The sequence below is a fragment of the Anarhichas minor genome, unplaced genomic scaffold, assembly GCF_050575085.1.
Source record: "Anarhichas minor isolate MPS153535 unplaced genomic scaffold, ASM5057508v1 ptg000032l, whole genome shotgun sequence".
Taxonomy (NCBI): Eukaryota; Metazoa; Chordata; class Actinopteri; order Perciformes; family Anarhichadidae; genus Anarhichas; species Anarhichas minor.
In genome coordinates, this window is record NW_027466478.1 from 2086238 (window position 1) to 2106018 (window position 19781).

General features: G+C 42.9%; 1 protein-coding gene across 1 annotated transcript in view; it reads right to left on the minus strand.

The window, feature by feature from the left end:
- adcy3a (adenylate cyclase 3a) overlaps positions 1-19781 on the minus strand; it is a 75112-nt gene that overhangs the window by 12751 nt on the left and 42580 nt on the right. The window contains exons 10-15 of the mRNA XM_076105380.1: positions 18934-19076; positions 17279-17440; positions 16888-16975; positions 11428-11544; positions 9445-9737; positions 7562-7643 (exon numbers count right to left, since the gene is read on the minus strand). Coding sequence (XP_075961495.1) covers positions 7562-7643; positions 9445-9737; positions 11428-11544; positions 16888-16975; positions 17279-17440; positions 18934-19076 — 885 coding nt within the window. The remainder of the gene's footprint in view (positions 1-7561; positions 7644-9444; positions 9738-11427; positions 11545-16887; positions 16976-17278; positions 17441-18933; positions 19077-19781) is intronic.

Here is a 19781-nt window from a genome sequence, read left to right on the forward strand (position 1 = left end):
CGTCGGCTAACTCCTCCTACCAGAGCTTTTCTGATGAGATGCGTAGGGTTTTTGATCACCCCATTAGCGGTAAGGACGTTTCTTCACGCCTACTTTCCCTACGTCAGGGCTCTCGTAGTGTAGCAGAGTTTTCCGTAGACTTTAGGACTATTGCACAGGGTTCAGGGTGGAGCGACATATCTCTCCAGGGGGTCTTTCTCAGAGGGCTTAATAGCCCTGTGAGAGAGGAATTAGTAATTAGGGATGACTCGGAGAGTCTTGATGCCCTAATTGCCCTTGCCATCAGACTAGAGAGTCGCTTCCGTGAGATTAGGAGAGAGAGACCTAGCCGCCCTCTTAGTATGCCATTCCCTTACTCAGCCTCTTCTCCTCCCCCTCCCGTGAGAACCAGCCATGGGCCAGCTTCGAGTTTCCAGGCCCTTCCTGCAGTCCCTGCTCTCCAGCAGAGGAACCCATGCAGCTGGGCAGAGCACGCCTTTCTGCAGAGGAGCGCCTCCGCAGGGTCAGAGCAGGAGTGTGCATTTATTGTGGCTAGTCATTTCCTGGCCTCCTGCCCCCAGCGGCCAAAAGAGGAGGCTCGTCAGTAGAGGTGGGGATACTGGTGAGCCAAACTACTCCCTCTTCAGTCCCACAGACCAGAATGCAGCTTGAGGCTACCCTCATGTGGAACCAACAATCCCTTCCCCTAAGTGCTTTAGTGGATTCAGGAGCGGATGAGAGCTTCATCGACACAGGCCTGGTTTCCCAAGCCGGAATCTCCATCCAGCCACTAAACACTCCCCTCCGGGCCTACGCTCTAAACGGGAGGCTTCTCACTCATGTTACCCATGTCACAGAACCACTGCACCTGGTGTTGTCGGGTAATCACCATGAGTTAATTCAGCTCCATATCATATCCTCCCCTCACACCCCCTTTGTTCTCGGTCAGAACTGGTTAAGGCTCCACAATCCCCACATTGATTGGTCAAAGAGTAGGGTTCAGAGCTGGAGCTCTTTTTGTCATTCCTCATGCCTGAGATCTGCCCGAGCTCCAACAGAAGGCGATGCCCCTGCGCTTGCCACTGAACCCCTGGATCTGTCAGCTGTTCCCTCGATGTATCAGGATCTAAAGGAGGCTTTCAGCAAGAAGCAGGCTCTCTCCCTACCCCCGCACCGACCCTATGATTGTCCCATTGACCTGCTGCCTGGTGCTCCTTTACCCGCTAGTCGGTTGTACAACCTGTCTCGCCCTGAGCGGGAGTCCATGGAGACTTGCATACGAGACTTGCTAGCAGCAGGTATAATTAGGCCGTCATCCTCCCCGGTTGGTGCTGGGTTTTTCTTTGTGTCCAAGAAGGACCGTACCCTCCGTCCTTGTATTGACTACCGGGGGTTGAATAACATAACAGTTAAAAACAAGTATCCTCTTCCCCTTATAAACTCAGCTTTCGAACCACTACAGGGAGCCACCATCTTCTCAAAACTCTATTCTATCAAGAAGGGAGATGAGTGGAAGACTGCTTTCCGGACCCCCTTGGGTCACTTTGAGTACCTGGTCATGCCTTTTGGGCTGACTAATGCCCCTGCAGTTTTCCAGGCTCTTGTTAATGATGTCCTTCGCGATTTCCTAAACCGATCTGTTTTTGTTTATATAGATGACATCTTAATCTTCTCCCGGAACACTGAGGAACACATTCGGCACGTGAGACAGGTTCTCCAGCGGCTACTGGAGAACAAGCTCTATGTTAAAGCGGAGAAGTGTGACTTTCACGTGGCTTCGGTGGAGTTCCTGGGGTACATCATCGAGAGCGGGCAGGTGAGGACGGACCCAAGGAAGACTCAGGCAGTGGCAGAGTGGCCCAGACCCACTTCCCTCAAGCAACTCCAGCGGTTCCTGGGGTTTGCCAATTTTTACAGGTTTATCCGCGACTACAGCAGAGTGGCGGCACCTCTGACCCAGCTCACGTCTCCCAGAAACCCCTTCTCTTGGACCTCCGCAGCAGATGCCGCTTTTGCTGAACTGAAGAGAGGCTTTACTACGGCGCCTGTCCTCGTTCATCCGGATCCCACACGTCAATTCATCGTGGAGGTTGACGCTTCAGACTCGGGAGTGGGGGCCGTCTTGTCCCAGCGCTCAGCTGCAGATAAGAAGCTCCATCCTTGTGCCTTCCTCTCCCGCCGTTTGTCCCCCGCAGACCGGAATTATGATGTTGGCAACCGAGAACTGTTGGCAGTGAAACTTAATCCCTATAATCCCTGGCCTGTGCCTGCATTTGGGTCCACACTCACAGCCCGTGACATTCTTAACCCTATTAAAATGATTTATGTTATAGTAACAAATGTACTTACATATATAACTGCATATTTATATAACTGCAAGTACAATCTTTTTACACTTGAATAAACGATAATCAAATGCAGAGACAGTTATTTAACAATATGTTCGGGAGTAGTTACATTTACACAGTCTTACAGTTACAACCATAATGCTGATGTGGCCCGGGGTGAAAATGAGTTTGACACCCCTGATCTAAAGTGAACAGCAAAGCAGCTCAATTGCCAAAATCATAGCTGCAAGCAGCAATGAGAGGGTTTTGGATTTCACAAAGCTGAGCAAAGACACTTCAGCTATGTTAATTCTGTCTACAGAAGGAGTGAAACCAATCACACACTTGTTTCATCAGAAGAATGTGTGCAGCATTTCTAATTTGCACACTGAAAGTTCCACTATTTCTCCGCCCTTCAGTGGATGTGAATGAAACTTGGTGTGCATCTTCAAGTCATAGTGCTGGATGTCTTCACCGAGTTTAATCAGGATTGCTCTTCACTTCAGGCTAAGCCGGCAACGGGAGGTTGGTGACTGTGTTCACATGAGCACAGAAAAATGTGGTTTTTCATATCCCCAAAAATTAAAAAATACTAGTAACCCGGTTACTGGTTACTGCGTTCTATTTGTGCAGGCGCTGTGAGGTTTACAAAAACAAATATTAAACACTAGACTGTACATTTACTACCACCTGACAACTTAATTTCTCCACTCCAATCACCAATGAGTGGGATGAGGTGTATACTCGCAACAGTATCCCTGTTTCTTTCTGAGTATTCCAGCTAGCATATTCGGGTTTCTCATAAACAGGATACGGGCTTATTCCGATTTCTGAAAACGGGATTTGACATAAACAGGATACTCCAAAGTCCGAGCACTATTTACTTGCAGATTCTTGTTGGTACCCTGTTATTTTTTTGCTGTTATTTTTAAGCTCACTTTTTGTACGCTTGAGCCAGGATGTCCTCAAATCGAACAAATGCAAATACATGGCAAGGAGGCCGCACCAAACCCTCGCCCTTGACTGATCCAGATTCCCTGCCACAGTTAGATGCTAGCAATGCTAGCAATGCTAACCCTCCCGACTGAGGCCAACTACAACCAATGCTTGTTTCAAAGAAAAGCAACATATACGGGAGAATTGACTCACTCTTCGGACATTTGCTTGGAGATTGCTTTGGTATCGCCAGAACTGGACCAGCCAGCTGTCCATGCTGGACTCAACATTGAACTCCCTGAAAGTCCAGGTGAAACTACCGACTGACAAATGTGAGGACTTAGAATGAAGGTCCATGAGAAATATTTCTCTGATTGGAGTTCCATAAGGTTTGGAGAGTGCTCGCCCGACCAACTTTGCTACACAACTGCTAAGTGACATTATGGAGCTGGATGCCGCCACTTGACTGAGCCAACCGCCCTCTCCGCACAAAGACCTTTCATCCACAATTTCTACAATGAAATTTAGCAACGTGCTAGCGAAATCTCGCGGGCGTCCCAACACCTGTACAGGGGGAAGAAACATTTCCTGACTACACTACCTCCATCTCCAAGAAGCACACAGCCTTTGCAGCTGTGAAGCGGCAGCTCCACGCCTGTCCCGGTACTATGTTGGGTCTCCTGTTCGCTGCTGTACTGAAGATAACCCTGCCAGGCGGATTAACACAGTCATTTGATGATCCAGAGTTCAGCCAAGGACTTTGATAACACAAGTATTAAAATTCAGTCACCCCCAATGTTGTGGTCTAATGGGCAGCACTTTTTCCATTACCCATTTCTTTTCTTTTAGAACATTTTCCTCCACACTCTCTAATCATCATGAATGAGTCATTGTTTATGGCACCTCTTGGATGGAATTTATATATTAACAGAGATTGGGGGCGATTTGGGGAGAGGGTTGTGAGGTTACCTGCACTGACTAAGCGTAAGTATTTAACGAGTTGCGAGTGAGAACAGGTTGATTTGTCAGTTCTGTGAAGCATACATTTGTTGTCTGTTTCTCACCCCAATCTACCTGACCACCCGTTCTCTGTTACCGCGGAAGGTCAGGCCCCTCCGTTTCCCAACCTGTCGGAAGTCCCTTTCTGCTACATGGACTTAAAAGAAGTTTTAAATAAAGCCCATGCCACTTTTCTGCCTCCCCACTGGGGGCATTGCAGAAATATATACTCATCCCTTGCTTCGGGAATCATTCGACCCTCTGCCTCTCCCGCTGGAGCAGGTTTCTTCTTAGTCAACAAAGAGAGGCAAGTCTCTCCATCCCTGCATCAACTACGAGACCTGAATGACGTCACCATTAAGAACAGGTACACCCCCCCCCCCCCCCACTCTCATTTAATTTGCTTTCGAACTGCTAAAAGGTGCCAGGATTTTCAACAAATTAGAATTATGTCCTTCGCGACATGCTTCATCAGTTTGTGTTTGTTTATCCTCATCTTCTCCCCTAACGGGGAATCTCACATCCAACTTGTTCGTCAGGTCCTCTAACAGCTGCTTGATCACCAGCTATTCGTCAAGGCAGAGACGTGTGAGTTTCAAGTGTCCATGGTCTCCTTTTTGGGATTTGTTGTTCAGCCAACCAAATTCAGATGGACTCTGCCAAGGTCAGTGCTGTGGCTGGGTAGCCTACCCCCACCAATTGTAAGCAGTTGGAGCAATTTTTGAGTTGTGCTAACTTTATACACATTTTTCCCGTCTGGAAAGGAGTATTTCCTGAATGGCAGTAGGAGACTGATGAGGCATAAGCAGTGAAAGCCAGCAAACAGAGCCAGCTGTAGCTCAATGAGCTGGAGGTTGGGGAGAGACAACTTGTAGAACGGATTGGTAAATGTAAAACCCGCAAATGTTGACAATCTTACTGTGTTAAATGTTGACATTCACATAGAAGTGCATTGGACCGTTTGGAACTGTGAACTATTCGCCCATAACCCTGATGTTATCTCACTTAATGAAATGCATTGAAGATGCAATGATGCTATTCACTTACAGGTGTGTACCTGGTTTGGATACAACCAAACAAATGCACATAAAGGCAGTTGGTTATTTAGTTTAAAAACAAACTGTTTGGATTGTATGAAGTGAAAGACAAATCTGTGGATGGGATACTACCACTATAATTACAGAATAGGTTTCTGGATACTGTTTTGTCATTTTCACCTGCTATTTACTGCCAGAGGGATCAACAAGACCAACTGGCTCTGGTTTAAAAATGTAGAAACCCTACTGGGCTGGAGATTTGCAGACTTAATAATGTAAGAACAGCAGAGAAACAAATCCTAAGACATAACAGAAGACCCGAGGGAAGGGCTGAAGATAGAATTTAAGGAAAGGCAAACCAAATTTGAAGAGGTTACACACTGAAATGCCATTTTAAGAGATCTTTAATTGCAAATTGATTACCAACTCATAATCCCCAACAGTTTTGGAATGAGATAAACAAATTGGGTCTCACAACGTTTAGCGAAACACCCATGGCGAAAACTAGAGAATGGTGAATGCTGACTTTGTTGATTTGTTTTTGGTGGCAACAATTATTTTGATGATGTCTTTTTGAAGGAAATAACGTGTTTAGAATAAGTAATGGAATCTGAAATTAAAGCTGATGTTAATAATTCTGATTATTATCACACAGCATCACGGCCGCTCAGCTGCTGCTCTGTGGCCAGAGACACAGTGGGGGAAAACTGTTTGCTCCCTTGTATTGTTTTGGACGGTGTCTTACAGCTAACAAAACTACACCCACTGCTGACTACATCGCTGCCACTCAGCGGCTGCTCTACGGCCAGAGACATTGTTACTCCATTACATTGGTTCAATTGGTCTAAAATGCAGCAGCTAAGATTATCAACGGTTCAAGAAAAAAGGATCTTATCAATTCTATTGTTTATCTTTAAGGCTTTAAATAAATAGGCCCCTAGTTATCTGACAGACCTATTAACTGTTTATGAGCCTGTGTGCCCTCTTAGATGAGCTGATAGTGGCCATCCCAGAGCCAGACTGGTGACTAAGGGCTTTGGGGCTTTTGCAGTCCGGGCCCCTAAACTCTGGAATGACTTACCTGCAGAGATTAGCTAAATCTTTTTAACTTTTAAATCTCTACTCAAAACATTCTTCTTTAGAAAAGCTTTTATCTCTGTGTGAATTATATGTCATTGCAATGTGTTAATCTATATTGTATTTTATTATAATTGTTTTACTGTTTGTTTTTTTCTTATCAAGGTTGCAATGTTACTAAGACAAGTACTACACAAATAAAGTGTCCCGAACCAGCCATCGGGAGCACCAAACGGATTGCTGGTGGCCTGGCCAGTTGATTGGCCTTGTGTGCCATGCTAGTGTTAAAAATGCAAAATGTAGTGGGTAGATCAAAACAAAATCTACTCAAGGCAGAAACAGTGACTCAGAATTGTAGACTGTCAGCATGGAGAAAAACTGGATGGGGGAAGAGATACAATAAGGGTACAGTATACATTGTCTGTTGGAAATGCATGTCAAAGAACAAGGATATTTTTGTGCAGCAAGAATTTCAAAACACAACTGTATACAAAACAAACAGAGCTTTTAGCAGCAGCAATTCATATTGTTACCTACATGTTTTACTCTCACAGTTGTTGCAGCACATCTTTAAAGTTGACCAGATAGGTGGTCGGTTATCTGTCCCTCTCTCTGATTCAACAATGCACTAAGAGTGCAATGACGAACTTCTTTTCTCCTTTTTGGGATTGTTGAATGAATCTTTGTATTGATACATTGGTTATTGATACCCTGTTAGTGTTCAGTGCAAAAACGTTTCATTTGGCACTTTGTTGGGTTAAACTTAAATATCCAAATATATATGCTCTAATATACAGTTTAAGGGCTGTGAGATTTCTGTTACCTTTACACTGTTAACCATAATTGCCTGTTGCCATATTAACCTACAACCAGAGTCTTTATTGTTTCTACAGTTGTCATTAATTTTATTTTTATCTGATTGAAACACCCATACTGTCCTGTATCTAGACTTTTGCAAGAAAAATGATAAGAATTGCTGATGATCTTCAGTCATAATTTGTTGTTTTTCTGTAACATTAAATTCTTTGCATAGTACATCAGATATTCCTACATACTATTCCTTGGTCATCATCCTCATCTAGGAGTGATGACATCTCGTTGGCAGCTGTACTATTAATATTTTCTGATTGTTTGGGGTAGTAATACCATCACTACATTCCAAAATGTAATATCAAAGTACATTGAACACAGAAGACATTTACTTACATGTCGGGAGAAATAATAGAAGCTGACCATCATAATGAAGATCATAATTGTCATTGTGAACTTGGAAGGCACCAGGTACGACCTGCGAAGAAGAACATTGACATATTGACAATTTCTGCTTTAATACTAGTCTTTCAAACCCCCCAACCCTACAATTCCTGTATGTTAAGTTATTGAACAAAGCACACAATATTGTAACTCTAGCTATATAAACACAGGCGGAGGGAATACTCTCCTCCAACCATGAACATACATTCCTACCTTGGAGTCAGGTACAACACAAGTGACATCCCCCCATGCTTTTCCCCAGTCCTGTGTTGCTTAAATGAGCACAGACCCTGAAAAAGGGCACATGTCCAAGAGGTAGAACCACATCAATGGACAGGTATCAATCACCCCACCGCCATACTTTGACACTCACCCCGCTGAACACGGCCACCGAGATTGCCACATTGTGAAGATTGAGAGCAGACCGCAGAGGGTCTCGTCCCACCTGCCTATAGGCTTGGGAGATCCTATAGACTCACAAAGCCATCCCGCAAGGCGTTTCTTGGATCCATCCCCGAAGTACACAAAAAGCTGTTCAGTGTACCTGACGGTGGCCGTGCGTTCAACATAACATGCCAACATACGAACTGGGCAAAGCAGATTCAATTTTACCTCCATGTCCCCTTCCTGGAGTGGAAGACAAAAAGCATCAAACTGTATAGCCCCTCGACCTGAAAGAACTTGCTATTCGATCACACAACACCTTAGTTGAGGTCAAAGTGAGCAAAGTTGTCTTTAATGACAACGTCTTCAGAAAGGATCTCGAGGCCTCGAGCACCTAGGGCAGTTCTTATCGTGTGGAGGCACGCATCACTGGGCGCCCCCTCCTCGCCCCCTCCAAGAACCGCTTCACAAGAGGGTGGCTAAAAAATGGTCTTTTGCCAAAATGGTTTTACAGTGGCATGAGACAGCCCTTTATCCATAAAACATAGCAAAAAGGAGAGAATAAAACCAACTGCACAAGATAGGGAATCTAGTCTCCTTTCCTCGCACCAGCATTGGAAGCCCAACCACTTTGCCCATTAGCAGGCAGTGGTGGATCCAGCTCTCGCAGCCAGGATGGTCTGCACAACCTGTACAGATAATTCCGCCATTCCTCAGCCTGTCCCTCTCTGGAGCCAGACACAGAGAGGTTGGCGAGGTGGTTTATGTGTCAGTCCTTTATTGGGGACACATCCACAACCACTCTCCCCATGCAGGTCCCTCCACACCCTGTTTGGGACACATCCGTTAACAGTGAAATGTAAGAGGTCATTCCTCCCAAAGTTGTTCCTTACAACAGCTGAAGTGGGGATCCCCAGTATTGGAAGTTGTCCCATACTGAAGGGGGAATGGTAAGCAAGCACCGTTGTGCTTCCTGGCATTCAAGCGCAGGCTGGTGATCAGACAGCTGATTGCTGAAACGGGTGGGCTGTGAAGTCGTCCTCTAGGGGGGGCACACCCAGATACCTGCACCCTGAAACTGATCACTGTCCTTTGTGGAAGCAGGGGGCAGCGACACTCTTATTCTCCATCATCTGCAACCAAAGCCGCTGTTCCAGTGGGAATGACCAGAGGCATAGCGTCGTCAACTGGAGTGGGGCTCTCAATTTCATTGATCTTGAGGTCCTGCTCACCTCATCACTGCAACACATTATGTCAAACAGTCTGAAGGGATCCCACTGCTACTGGTGTCTGAAGAAGTTTTTTTTTGTGGCGACTCAGTTTGCTAAAGAGAAAAAAGATAGCAGAAAGCGATGTGCTTGTGGTTGGAGGAGAGTATTACCCATGGAGTCTAGTAGAGGAGCCTGTGTGAGTTAGAACACATGATGACATGAAACTAAGTCTTGGCTCACCTGTAGTCCTGAAAGCGGGCCATGTCATAGCGGTCGAAGATGTCCCTCCAGCTGTAGATGTTAACAATGCCGGTGGCCACTGTGATGAGCAGCATCAGTGTGAGCTTGACCATGTGACTGACCTGAACCAGCATGGTGGTGGCCATCAGTGCCAGCACAGCAATGTAGCTGTAATATTTGGGGTTGTCCAGACAACTGTCAGCGCCAGACCAGGAGGAGGAAGAAGAAGATGAGGAGGAGGAAGGGGCCACTGTGGTGCTACCTGAGTCTGGGACTTCAGGCAGACAACTCAGCTAAACAGTGGAGAGACAAAAAGTTATGAGATCAGTACTATTATCACTATCATTATAAAACTGCACCCTATGATCTATGCTCAGCTGTCCTTTAGCAGCAACATCCAGGATTTCAATGTTTTTTGGTCCAATTTCTTGGCTCTAGTTTTTTCCGTGGCATAGATGTAGCCTATATACAGTACAGCTCACTAAAAACTTGCTTATGGAATGAATACAAATCACCACACTTTTTACCCATCTTTTTAAGAGTGTGGTCTTTTGTCAATTTGAGAGCATGACTCTTTGATTTTGCTTCAGTTTTCGTAATGCTTTCCATCAAACCCTGTCCTCACAGTAAAATAGCCTCTGCTTGTGCTTTGATTTCTGTTTAAACTGTATGCTTGCACTTAGATATGTTATTGCTTGCACAGATTTCCACCCCTCCAGCCCTCCTCCTCACACTCAAGCTGCTTCTGTGTGCTCGCGAAACATCTGTCAGATTTGTCCTCTGCTCTTGGATTTCTTTTTTGTGCAATAATCCTTTCAAAATAACCCAACCAATAGAATGCCAGTTGTAATGTTGACCAATGAAATGATCCCTGCCTTGTTGCAGGTGCATTCATTCGTTCTTAGAGCGCCCCCGACGGGCGGTTACACCTTAACCTGGCCCTTCAAGGCTTTATTATGTACTTCCCTTGCTTTCGTTACAACTTTTGAAATAAAATGACCCGTACTCTTTAATTTACTATAATAACTACACCCACTACTGGATCCAATTCTATATTTTGCCGTACGCTGAAAGGATTGCCTGAATCAACCACAATCAGCTTGCTAATTGACAGCAGCTTACAGAGAGCCAGCCGTAAGCGTTATAATAGCTAAAACTGAGGAGGTAACCACTGCGGTCTGCCCCTTCTTCTTAACACATGCATGGTCTGCCCACATTAAACTGTCAACCTCACTGTAGCTATGATTTAGTCTTGTAGTTCCCTTCCTGGCTTAAGCTGAACATACTTGTGTTGAAAGTGATCTATTTTCAGTCTCAGCTTACGTTTGACGCATAGTTAATGTTAGCTTTGTAGCGCTGTGCTATGTTTTTTGTTTTCTTGGTGCCAAGGTATAAAACCTTATTGATTGTCAGTGGTATTCCTGTTGACTATTGACGTAGCATGCTGCTGCGGTTGTAAACCACATAAAGCGGCTTGTGTTGCATTGACTGGTGCCACTCCCAACATAAACAGATTCTCACGAGAATATGCAGCGGCTACTTGTGCCACTAATTGTAACTTGCTCCACTGACCATTCTTTGTTCCCCTCTAGCACAGCGACAGGAGGCCAGTGCAGATGTTATAAAGAAAAAAGTAGGGGTGGTGCGCTGGTATATATTAACTTTACTATTATTCCAAAAGTGGTAAAGAAAAGGGATCATGTCATTGGTTAACACGACACCCCATATTCTTTTGGTAGGGGAATTTTCACAGGGTTATTGCACAAACAAATCCAAGAAAAGATGAGGAGTACAGTATACAGAGCAAATCAAAACGCAATCAGGGTTTTGAGGGAAGCATTACAAAATCTCAGGTAAAATCAATAAGTCATGCTCTCACATTTTAAAAACAAAGCTCTTGAATAAAGATAGGAAAAAAGTTCCATGAACACAGGTTTTGTCTTTTGTCTTTGTCTGTGTAAGAAACAGCTGAGAGCTGCTCACCATGTCCATGATGTCGGCCATGGTGAGTATGAAGATGGCTGCCATAGCCCAGGTGTTACGAGCCCAGCGGGTGTGGTCGATCCAGGTGGAGAAAGACACCAGCTTCTTGGGAAAGACCTGACACATACACCATTCCAATTAGGAAAGTAACAGCACATTATTTCTATCAAACAGTTGCAGTTCACTAAAGCCTATAAACCAAATAATTTCACTCTAAAGCTGCATCTTAATTACATGCTATATAGGGATGTAGTTCAAGAGCATTTCATGAAAATCAAATCCAGTATCAACCCAATTCCTTACAAATCTCTAATGAAATCTCATTAGGTTTCAACTCAAAGTCAACTCACCTTTTGTTGGCTGAGAAAGGCAGAAACACTGCAGTTTTTAGTTAATGTTTAAAGCCTGTACCTACAACCTTTAAATGAGTTGAGCAGCATAATATTATTAACAATAATTATTATACTCCATGGACTCCTAATCCAAATACTGAAGATCCTGGTTGAGAACAATGAAGTCATGTGAATCAAAGTTTAACTGGGAAATTCATAAACTGGCGTGATGTGATTAGATGATAATTTAAGATATCACTCTGATTGTCCCTGTTGAATCACTAAAACCCACTGGCGGTTGTAGAGTGGTGTTACAGAGTGACACTCACAAACAATCTTTAGGCTGAATGCAGACGCCAGCTGCAGACAGCACATTAACACAAGCTTTTCATTTTAGCCACTAAGGAATTTAAATTAATTAGCTAATCTAATCTAAGATAATATCTAATCTGCTGCTGCTGATGTCTGCAATTTTTAACTGAAACTTCAAAAGTAGGCTAAAAATGAGAAGCCTGCTACCTATATGTTTCCCATTGCTTTTTAATAGCAAAAAACAGTGAGACAAAACTAACAAGGTTTGGAGTAAGAAGTGTATTCACCCTGAAAAACTTAAACTGCGATACATCTTAAAATCCAACTGAACTATTTAGTTTCCCATTGTTTATGGAGCTTATGTCCTATCTTCATTCAATTTCAGAGCATGATTTAATGATTTCAAGTTCACATTTTGCAATGCTTTCCCTCGTTCCCTGTCCTTTCACTCAAATAGCCCCTGCTTGCATTTGGATTTGCTCTGCTTCTGCTGAAACTTTATGCTTACACACAGATACGTATATTGTTGCTTGCACAACCACTCTCTGTGCATTACTGTCAATGAGCAAGATGACTGTGGTTGATTCACAGCATCTTTGTCAGTGTGAGGAGAAAGGCTGAAGCTGGAGCGCAAAAAATCTGCAAATGTGTGCACGTGTTTGAGCAGAAACAGAGCAAATCCAAGTGCAAGCAAGGGCTATTTGGGTGTGAGGACAGGGATTTGAGGGAGAGCATTACAAAATCTGAAGTTAAATCAACGAGTCATCGTCTCAAATTGAAAGACCACCTTCGCGAATAAAGATAGGAAAAAAGCTCCATACTTGTTTAGCTTTCAAATATGAAATAGGCAGGACATTTCCAAAGTTACTGTTTGATTATCGTTAACTAGTATAGTTTTATTATTAAATTAACATTTTAGTCGATCAAACTTCTTTCAACTTGTCATCTGTCGTGAGATTGAATAAGTTGAACTGGCTCTGTTCAGCCATTCATATTACTGACTGGTGTTTTTGAAAATAGTTTTTAAACTTGCCCACTCATTTGGAACTGCATCATCAGAATGTGTTCATTAGTGGAGCGTAGACGTGTGGAAATTTCTCCATTCAAAGATGCATCACGATGCGGACGTGGACGATTCTGCATTTATGCAATTCGAGAACATAATCGAGAGTTTTGGTATCATTTAAGGTCAGTATGAGTCCTTATTGTGTTTTACTGTCATTTACTGTCATGCAAGTTTCTCTCTCTCTCCTCTTCTTTGATCTCTGTGTTTCATCGAGGGTGGAACTTTGCGCACATATACGTGTGCGAAGCAGAGAGAAGGCATTCAAACGATCGGCTGTCCGGTAACTTGTTTCCAATATCAGCAGCATGTTTCTAAAATGTTGGGTGGAAACGTGCATGCAGGCTAAAATTCAACCATGGTGCAGATAACCCTGTCGAGGGAGGCAGTGACTTAAACCAAGTAAGAGTAGAAGAGCTATGAGTGAGGAAAGGTCGGCGAGCCCCTAGGCTAATGCATGCAGTGCCCATGGCATTAAGGAAGTGCCCTGTTTTAAAGCTGCTATGTGCAAACTTTTTTTTTAATTTTTGCATCAGTTTATGGTGGAAATGTCTTTTGTTATGTAAAGGAAAACAGTAAATTAAGACGCAAAGTGACAATTCCCAGCCAGGGTCATCCGTGACTTGATATAAAGACTGGACCTGCGTGGGCAAGAGACAGAAGATATTCAGGATCAATGTATTCATCTGAGTCCTGGTGACAACAAGCGCTGGCAAGAGTAAGTATTTTAACAGTTCCATTTATGTTACTTGCATATTAAAATTGGGAAAAGGTTAGAGTAGTGTGTATGTGTGTCGGAACAAATATAATCAAAGTAAATATTTTGTTCAGTTTGGTCAAACCTTAAACTTTCATCCTGTAGCAGAGATGAGTGACACCTTCCCCTTCTAGCTGACCTTTGGACACATTGCAGTTTGGTGTGTATGTAAGTCTGTATTTCTACACTATACCAATACTTTACATGACAAACTGCATCTCCCCGATACAATTCCTGATAGCTAAACAGAGTACAGAGAAACAATACAAGTGTTCTTTATAAAAAACACTATGTATTGAAGTTATTCTACTATGTGCAAGGTTACACATCATTGCAAATGTGGAAACGCTCATACATCAACATGCATTGTGGTCTTTGAATTGTGTTCTGAAGGGTTTATGAATGAAACATATTGTTGGCTGTTGTGTACAGATCCTGACCTGACAAACAGTGCTGGGCCGCCCTGTGTGTCCTCAGAACAGCTGGGAGACAGGACTTCACTCTGCCTCACTCCATGTCTCTGCATCGCTACACTTCACTACTTTATCCTCACAAACCAGACCAACCACTTCCTCTACATCTGCTATGTATTTATGTATGTATGGTATGCTACCATGTATGTATGCTACATGAATTTCTCTGACTGATTCTGCTTTGCTTTGTTTAATTCAGTTGAAGTGAAGACTGGTGTAAGCTGGCCAGCAGACAAAGAGCTTTCTGTCTTCAGGCTGAGGGGTGCTGGCTCATCCCCTAAATCTGTCTATTTGGTGCTGAAGTCTGCGGGAGACTACCCAAGAACATGAAGTCAGTGAGGCTGAGGATGAGGCACACAACACCCCTCATTCTGAAAGTGATTGTAAATGCTCTGGATCATTTGATGCTGACTGGCTGTTCAGTAGTGTCTTTGTTGTTCTACAGCTATTACAATACTTCATATTTATTTGTTTTTCCTCCACCGGTTGGAAGTTTTGTCCAAGGCCAAATTGAGTTTGACGACAAGGCTGATCTGACCTGAGATGTGTGCTTCCTGTGATTTCCTCTATGTACCAAATACATGGAAGTCTTGTATATTAAGTACAACATCAGTGCAGAGTTTACCTTTGACTGTGAGTATATCTATGGAACTGAGACAAACTTCTACAAAGGATACAACACAAATACCATATAGCAGAAGTATTGAGTAAAGCTTTGGTCTGCTGGAGTGTAATGTCTATAGGTAATCTGCTTCAGTTGTTCCTTTAGTCTATCAGGATGGAAAAATTATGCATCTGATGCAACAGCAAAAAACTGTTAACAGTTTTTACTGTGTGTAAGATCCTGACTTACTTCGTAGTGAGGTGCTCTTCTATAAATATGTGACTTCTGCTGATATCTACTGTACATTTTTAGAGCACAATCCCAGCACTCCTGGATATTCTTTATCTCTGGAGCCAGAAAGGCTTAACTTTGGAATTTAATAACCTGAATTTTTTCATCTGTAGATCAAAATCCTGTTTGTGCATGTCGGATGTGTGAGATACATACGGTAAGCTAGATAGACATTTATTATAACCTTCTCTAAAGATGGTTATGGTAACTGATGAAAACTGATACAACAGCCAACAATGATGTGTCATCCAGGAAGAAATGCAGTTGAGTATATAAAGATGCAAGTTAGCTGTGCAATTACACTGCCATGACTTTAACGGGAACATGATATAAAACAAAAAACTTAAATGGAATGCAGCCATTATTACAATCATTAGTTACTCCTGTACTTTTTTTGTTATGACATGTCAAAATATCTGCTGTAAATAAGCAGTGTGGCTGGTACAGTGGAAAGTGAAGACGATCGCATTCATACACGAGTGCAACTCTTAATGGACTGAGATGGAAAGGTTACTGTGGGCTTATGGCATTGTGATATTTGATGTGATATTGATAAGTTCTGAAGAGCCCAGAGCATTATTAACATTTCCTCAGTGACTGACTGCCTGTGTGCATGTTGCTGACCGACCTGAACTGACAGGAGCAATCAACACTAGCCAGCCTGCTGGATATCAATATATCTGAATTTCCATGACAAGGCGGAATGGAAAGTACTGCTGCATGCACAACACACCACATGTTTATCATGGCAACTATGAAACTATTTTGCGCTGTCATCAAAGCATAGCACATTTAGAGCTTCTAGTGGAACCATTTGGCAATACTAGTGTCTGAGTGTCCACAAAAAGTCTTACAATATCTAGATTTCAGGAAAAGGATTTTAAAGGAACAGTTTGACATTTTGGGAAATGTGCGAACTGGCTTTTTCTTTGTGAATCAGATGTGGAGTTTGATAAGAAGCAGAGGGGTTCCAGATACGGTCCATGACCACAGGTTTTGGTCTTTGGAAACCTTACAATCTCAGGAAACTGCACACAGACACTGTTGAAATAGTTACGAAATGTAACTCCCCCTAAAAGCACAAACCGTTTTTTCCCATTTCTGTTTATATCTGAAATCAGTGAGCTGTATAGGTGTTAGTAGATGTGTTTTTGAACTTTCCCCCTGCTTCCGGTCCTGATGCTGATCTCATCCTGACTCCAGCTCCATAACGACACACATCGACACTGATTTCCTCAATTGAAAGGAGGGGAATTTATATTTCCGAAAACATTAAACTATTTTCTAACAAAACATTACTGAAGGTACATTTGTGTGACTGTTCATTTTCAGGAATTAAGAGCTCATAAACTGTCAGAAAGCTTGCTAGGGTTCTCTGTGTTTGGGCATAAGAGAACACGGTCTCTCCGGTCGCAGAGGACAAGCCATGTTTCCTGGCCCCCGGAAGAAACCCAGCCACAAAATGGATACGCACTCTGCTGGTTTTGGGCTTTGGTCAGACTAACCTGACACACTTGGCAGTCACCATATCTGGAGAAGGTGTTGCTACCTGATAACTGGTACTACCAGGCAGAGAAAACATGACAAAACACTAAAGTGTAAATGTATGAAAATAGGTTGTAACTCACTCTAGGGAAGATGGCAGCCAGAGAACAGATTGTCAGGATGAGCAGCAGGATTTCTCCCACTGCAAAGGTGATGTAGTTTGCAATCAGCCTGTTCCATAACACACGAAAACACAGACAAACCGTGAAAAAATATCAGTGGTAGTAGTCAACAATATCAGTTCAAGTCATTAAGAGCTGAACAGAAAACAATACTGCAGAGAGCAATATCACAGTGAGTTGGGTTGTGCAAAAATGTTAGATCCCAAGAGCGGAGGATTCCTCACAGAACTGAGTAAATAATCATACCAATAGGATTATTTTGCCAATTTATGTCTCAGCCAGAGCGGGACAAAAATGGAACAATGTGAGAAAAAGAAAGGGAGAGAAATTACTCCTGGCCGTGTGAACTGACCAGGGGTCTATGAGGGCCTCCATAGCTGCAGTGAAGAGCAGGACCACACAGGAGCAGCAGAAGGCAGCTCCGCTCTGTTTCTCCTTCTCCACAGAGTAACGAGTCTCCAGGTCTGGATCCACAAACCTCAGGGAGAGTGTGTTGGTGTGTTTCCCCTTCAGACTGACAAGACAAGAGAACCCGAACACTGACATCCGTTTTAAAATATTGGTATTTATGGAATTAGATCAGTGTCAATTTTAATGAATGAACACAGAAGGATTCACAAATCTATATATGAAAACGTATTTATATATACATATGATTCTCTCCACAAAAATATTTTTCAATGCACACAAAAACAGTTATCATTATACATAAATGTATACAGAATCCACACTTAAGATATTTCTTGTTTACCGTATTTTCCGCACTATAAAGCGCACCGGATTATAAGGCGCACCTTCAATGAATGGCCTATGTTAGAACTGTTTTTATATATAGGGCGCACCGGATTATAAGGCGCATAGAATAGAATAGCGTCGTAAGCGTGTCTCTTGAAAGGTGCCATTTTGGGGTCTTTATACACACAAGTGGTGTTGGACTAGGAGTAAGCACAGTACCGGTGTTTACCGCGGTGCGGCTTTGTAGTTTACCAGTCGTACTGAAACATTTTGACAGAGCGCCGTGTACAACCAGTATGGATCAACCAATTAACCAATTGATCCATATATAAGGTGCTCCGGATTACAAGGCGCACTGTCGTTTTTTGAGAAAATTAAAGGCTTTTAAGTGCGCCTTATAGTGCGGAAAATACGGTACATTTTTTTTTTTAGAAATTCACAAATGTATGTATTTCAAAGGATTTGAAATTTTCATCAAAAACATATTGGGATGTTGTTACATTTATATACAAACTGTTGAACCTGCATTTACAAACTGGGTGAGTGAATTTGTGTGTGGGTTTTCTTCAGACTTCCCTGACATCGCTTGATTCATAAAATGCATTTTTCAACAGTGAATCATATGTAGCCAATCAGATGTCTCCTCCATTTTCAACCACTCACATGAGCTTGCCCCCACGAGGGTATACCCTTAGGTCATACTCAGGTAGGGAACGAGGTGGAAAGTAAAAGGAGGAAACATTGTTTTATTTGGTGGTCCAATGATTTGACTTGTGCACCCCAGCTAAGTGTTGGAAGAACCAAATGTGAGCAGATAATTCTGTAAAAATCAGAATCAGAATCAGCTTTATTGGCCATGAATGCGTACGCATACAAGGAATTTGACTCAGTTTTTTTTTCAAAAAAATCAATCCAAACCAAGAAATACAACAACTAGGCTGAAGGTTACATCCTGGATGTTGAAGGAATAACGTGACTGGGTGAAACAGCCTGCCTGATCTGGACCGAATTGGTGCTTTGTTGTTGGACTTATGTGCTAGCAAACACTTTGTTCAAGCATTGGGCGGTTCATAAGTGTACTTGGTACCAGAACACATTTCCAACAAAACCCAGCTCTATTTATTTGTGGTTCACAATAGAATAATTTCTAGCAGTGTGATAAATAAATGATAACTAAAATGAAAATCTGATCCAAAAAATGTAACTCTAATGTAATAACCACCAACATGACATAAAGTAGTGCTTTATCAACCAGTGACGGTATTCACTTACGCTTGTACTGTTTCTCTTTCCAGCAGAGCCTCGTTGAGCAGTTTGTTGAGCTCCTGTTCGTTCTCCTGAGCATCGATGACCCTTTCAGCCAGGTCCCGCAGCCGCAGCCTTCTCCGAGGGTTAGGGAAAGATGGATTTACCACCTTAAGTCCCAGACAGAAGAAAGTAAATGGAGAACACCCAAATAATTTCTACATCTTACTATATCAATGCCATGTCAGCAATTATGTTAGTCAGCTGATCTGTCCTAACACTTCAATCTACCACAAGAACCCCCTCTGAACATCAACACCTTGCTTCACAAAGACACTTGTGGATATTCATGATCCCCTGGGGTTGAAGCCTAAGGGCTTGTGTCCACAAAGCACCTTTTTCTGGCAAAAAAGCGGCAGCAGGACGCTGGGTAGCGCTTCATCCCAGCGTTTTATGACAACAATATCTTAACAACTAATCAGCACTCTAACCACTGCTGTATGATAGACTAGCATCACTCCTTTGCTTTGTATTATCTATTAGGGCTACTATCCATTTGTTTTACATCGTTTTTTTCATCATGAGCACCAAACAGAGGATGTCTGCTTCATACTTCATATAGATGATCTTGTCACCACTCAATCTGACAGTCGTAACGTCAGAGCAAGGACAAGGCGTACGCTAATAAAAGCACAACACTCACCAGCAACAGTCAGTGTCTGCCCAGCTGATCTGCTCCCACAAATGGGAGTTCATGATAGACAGACACGGCCAAAACAAGCTTCTCCTCCATTTACTACAGTGATCACCAGCGCTTTTCTGAAAAGTTCTGAAAAGTTCAGAGATTCTCAACTTGAAGCGCTCCGAGCGCTAAG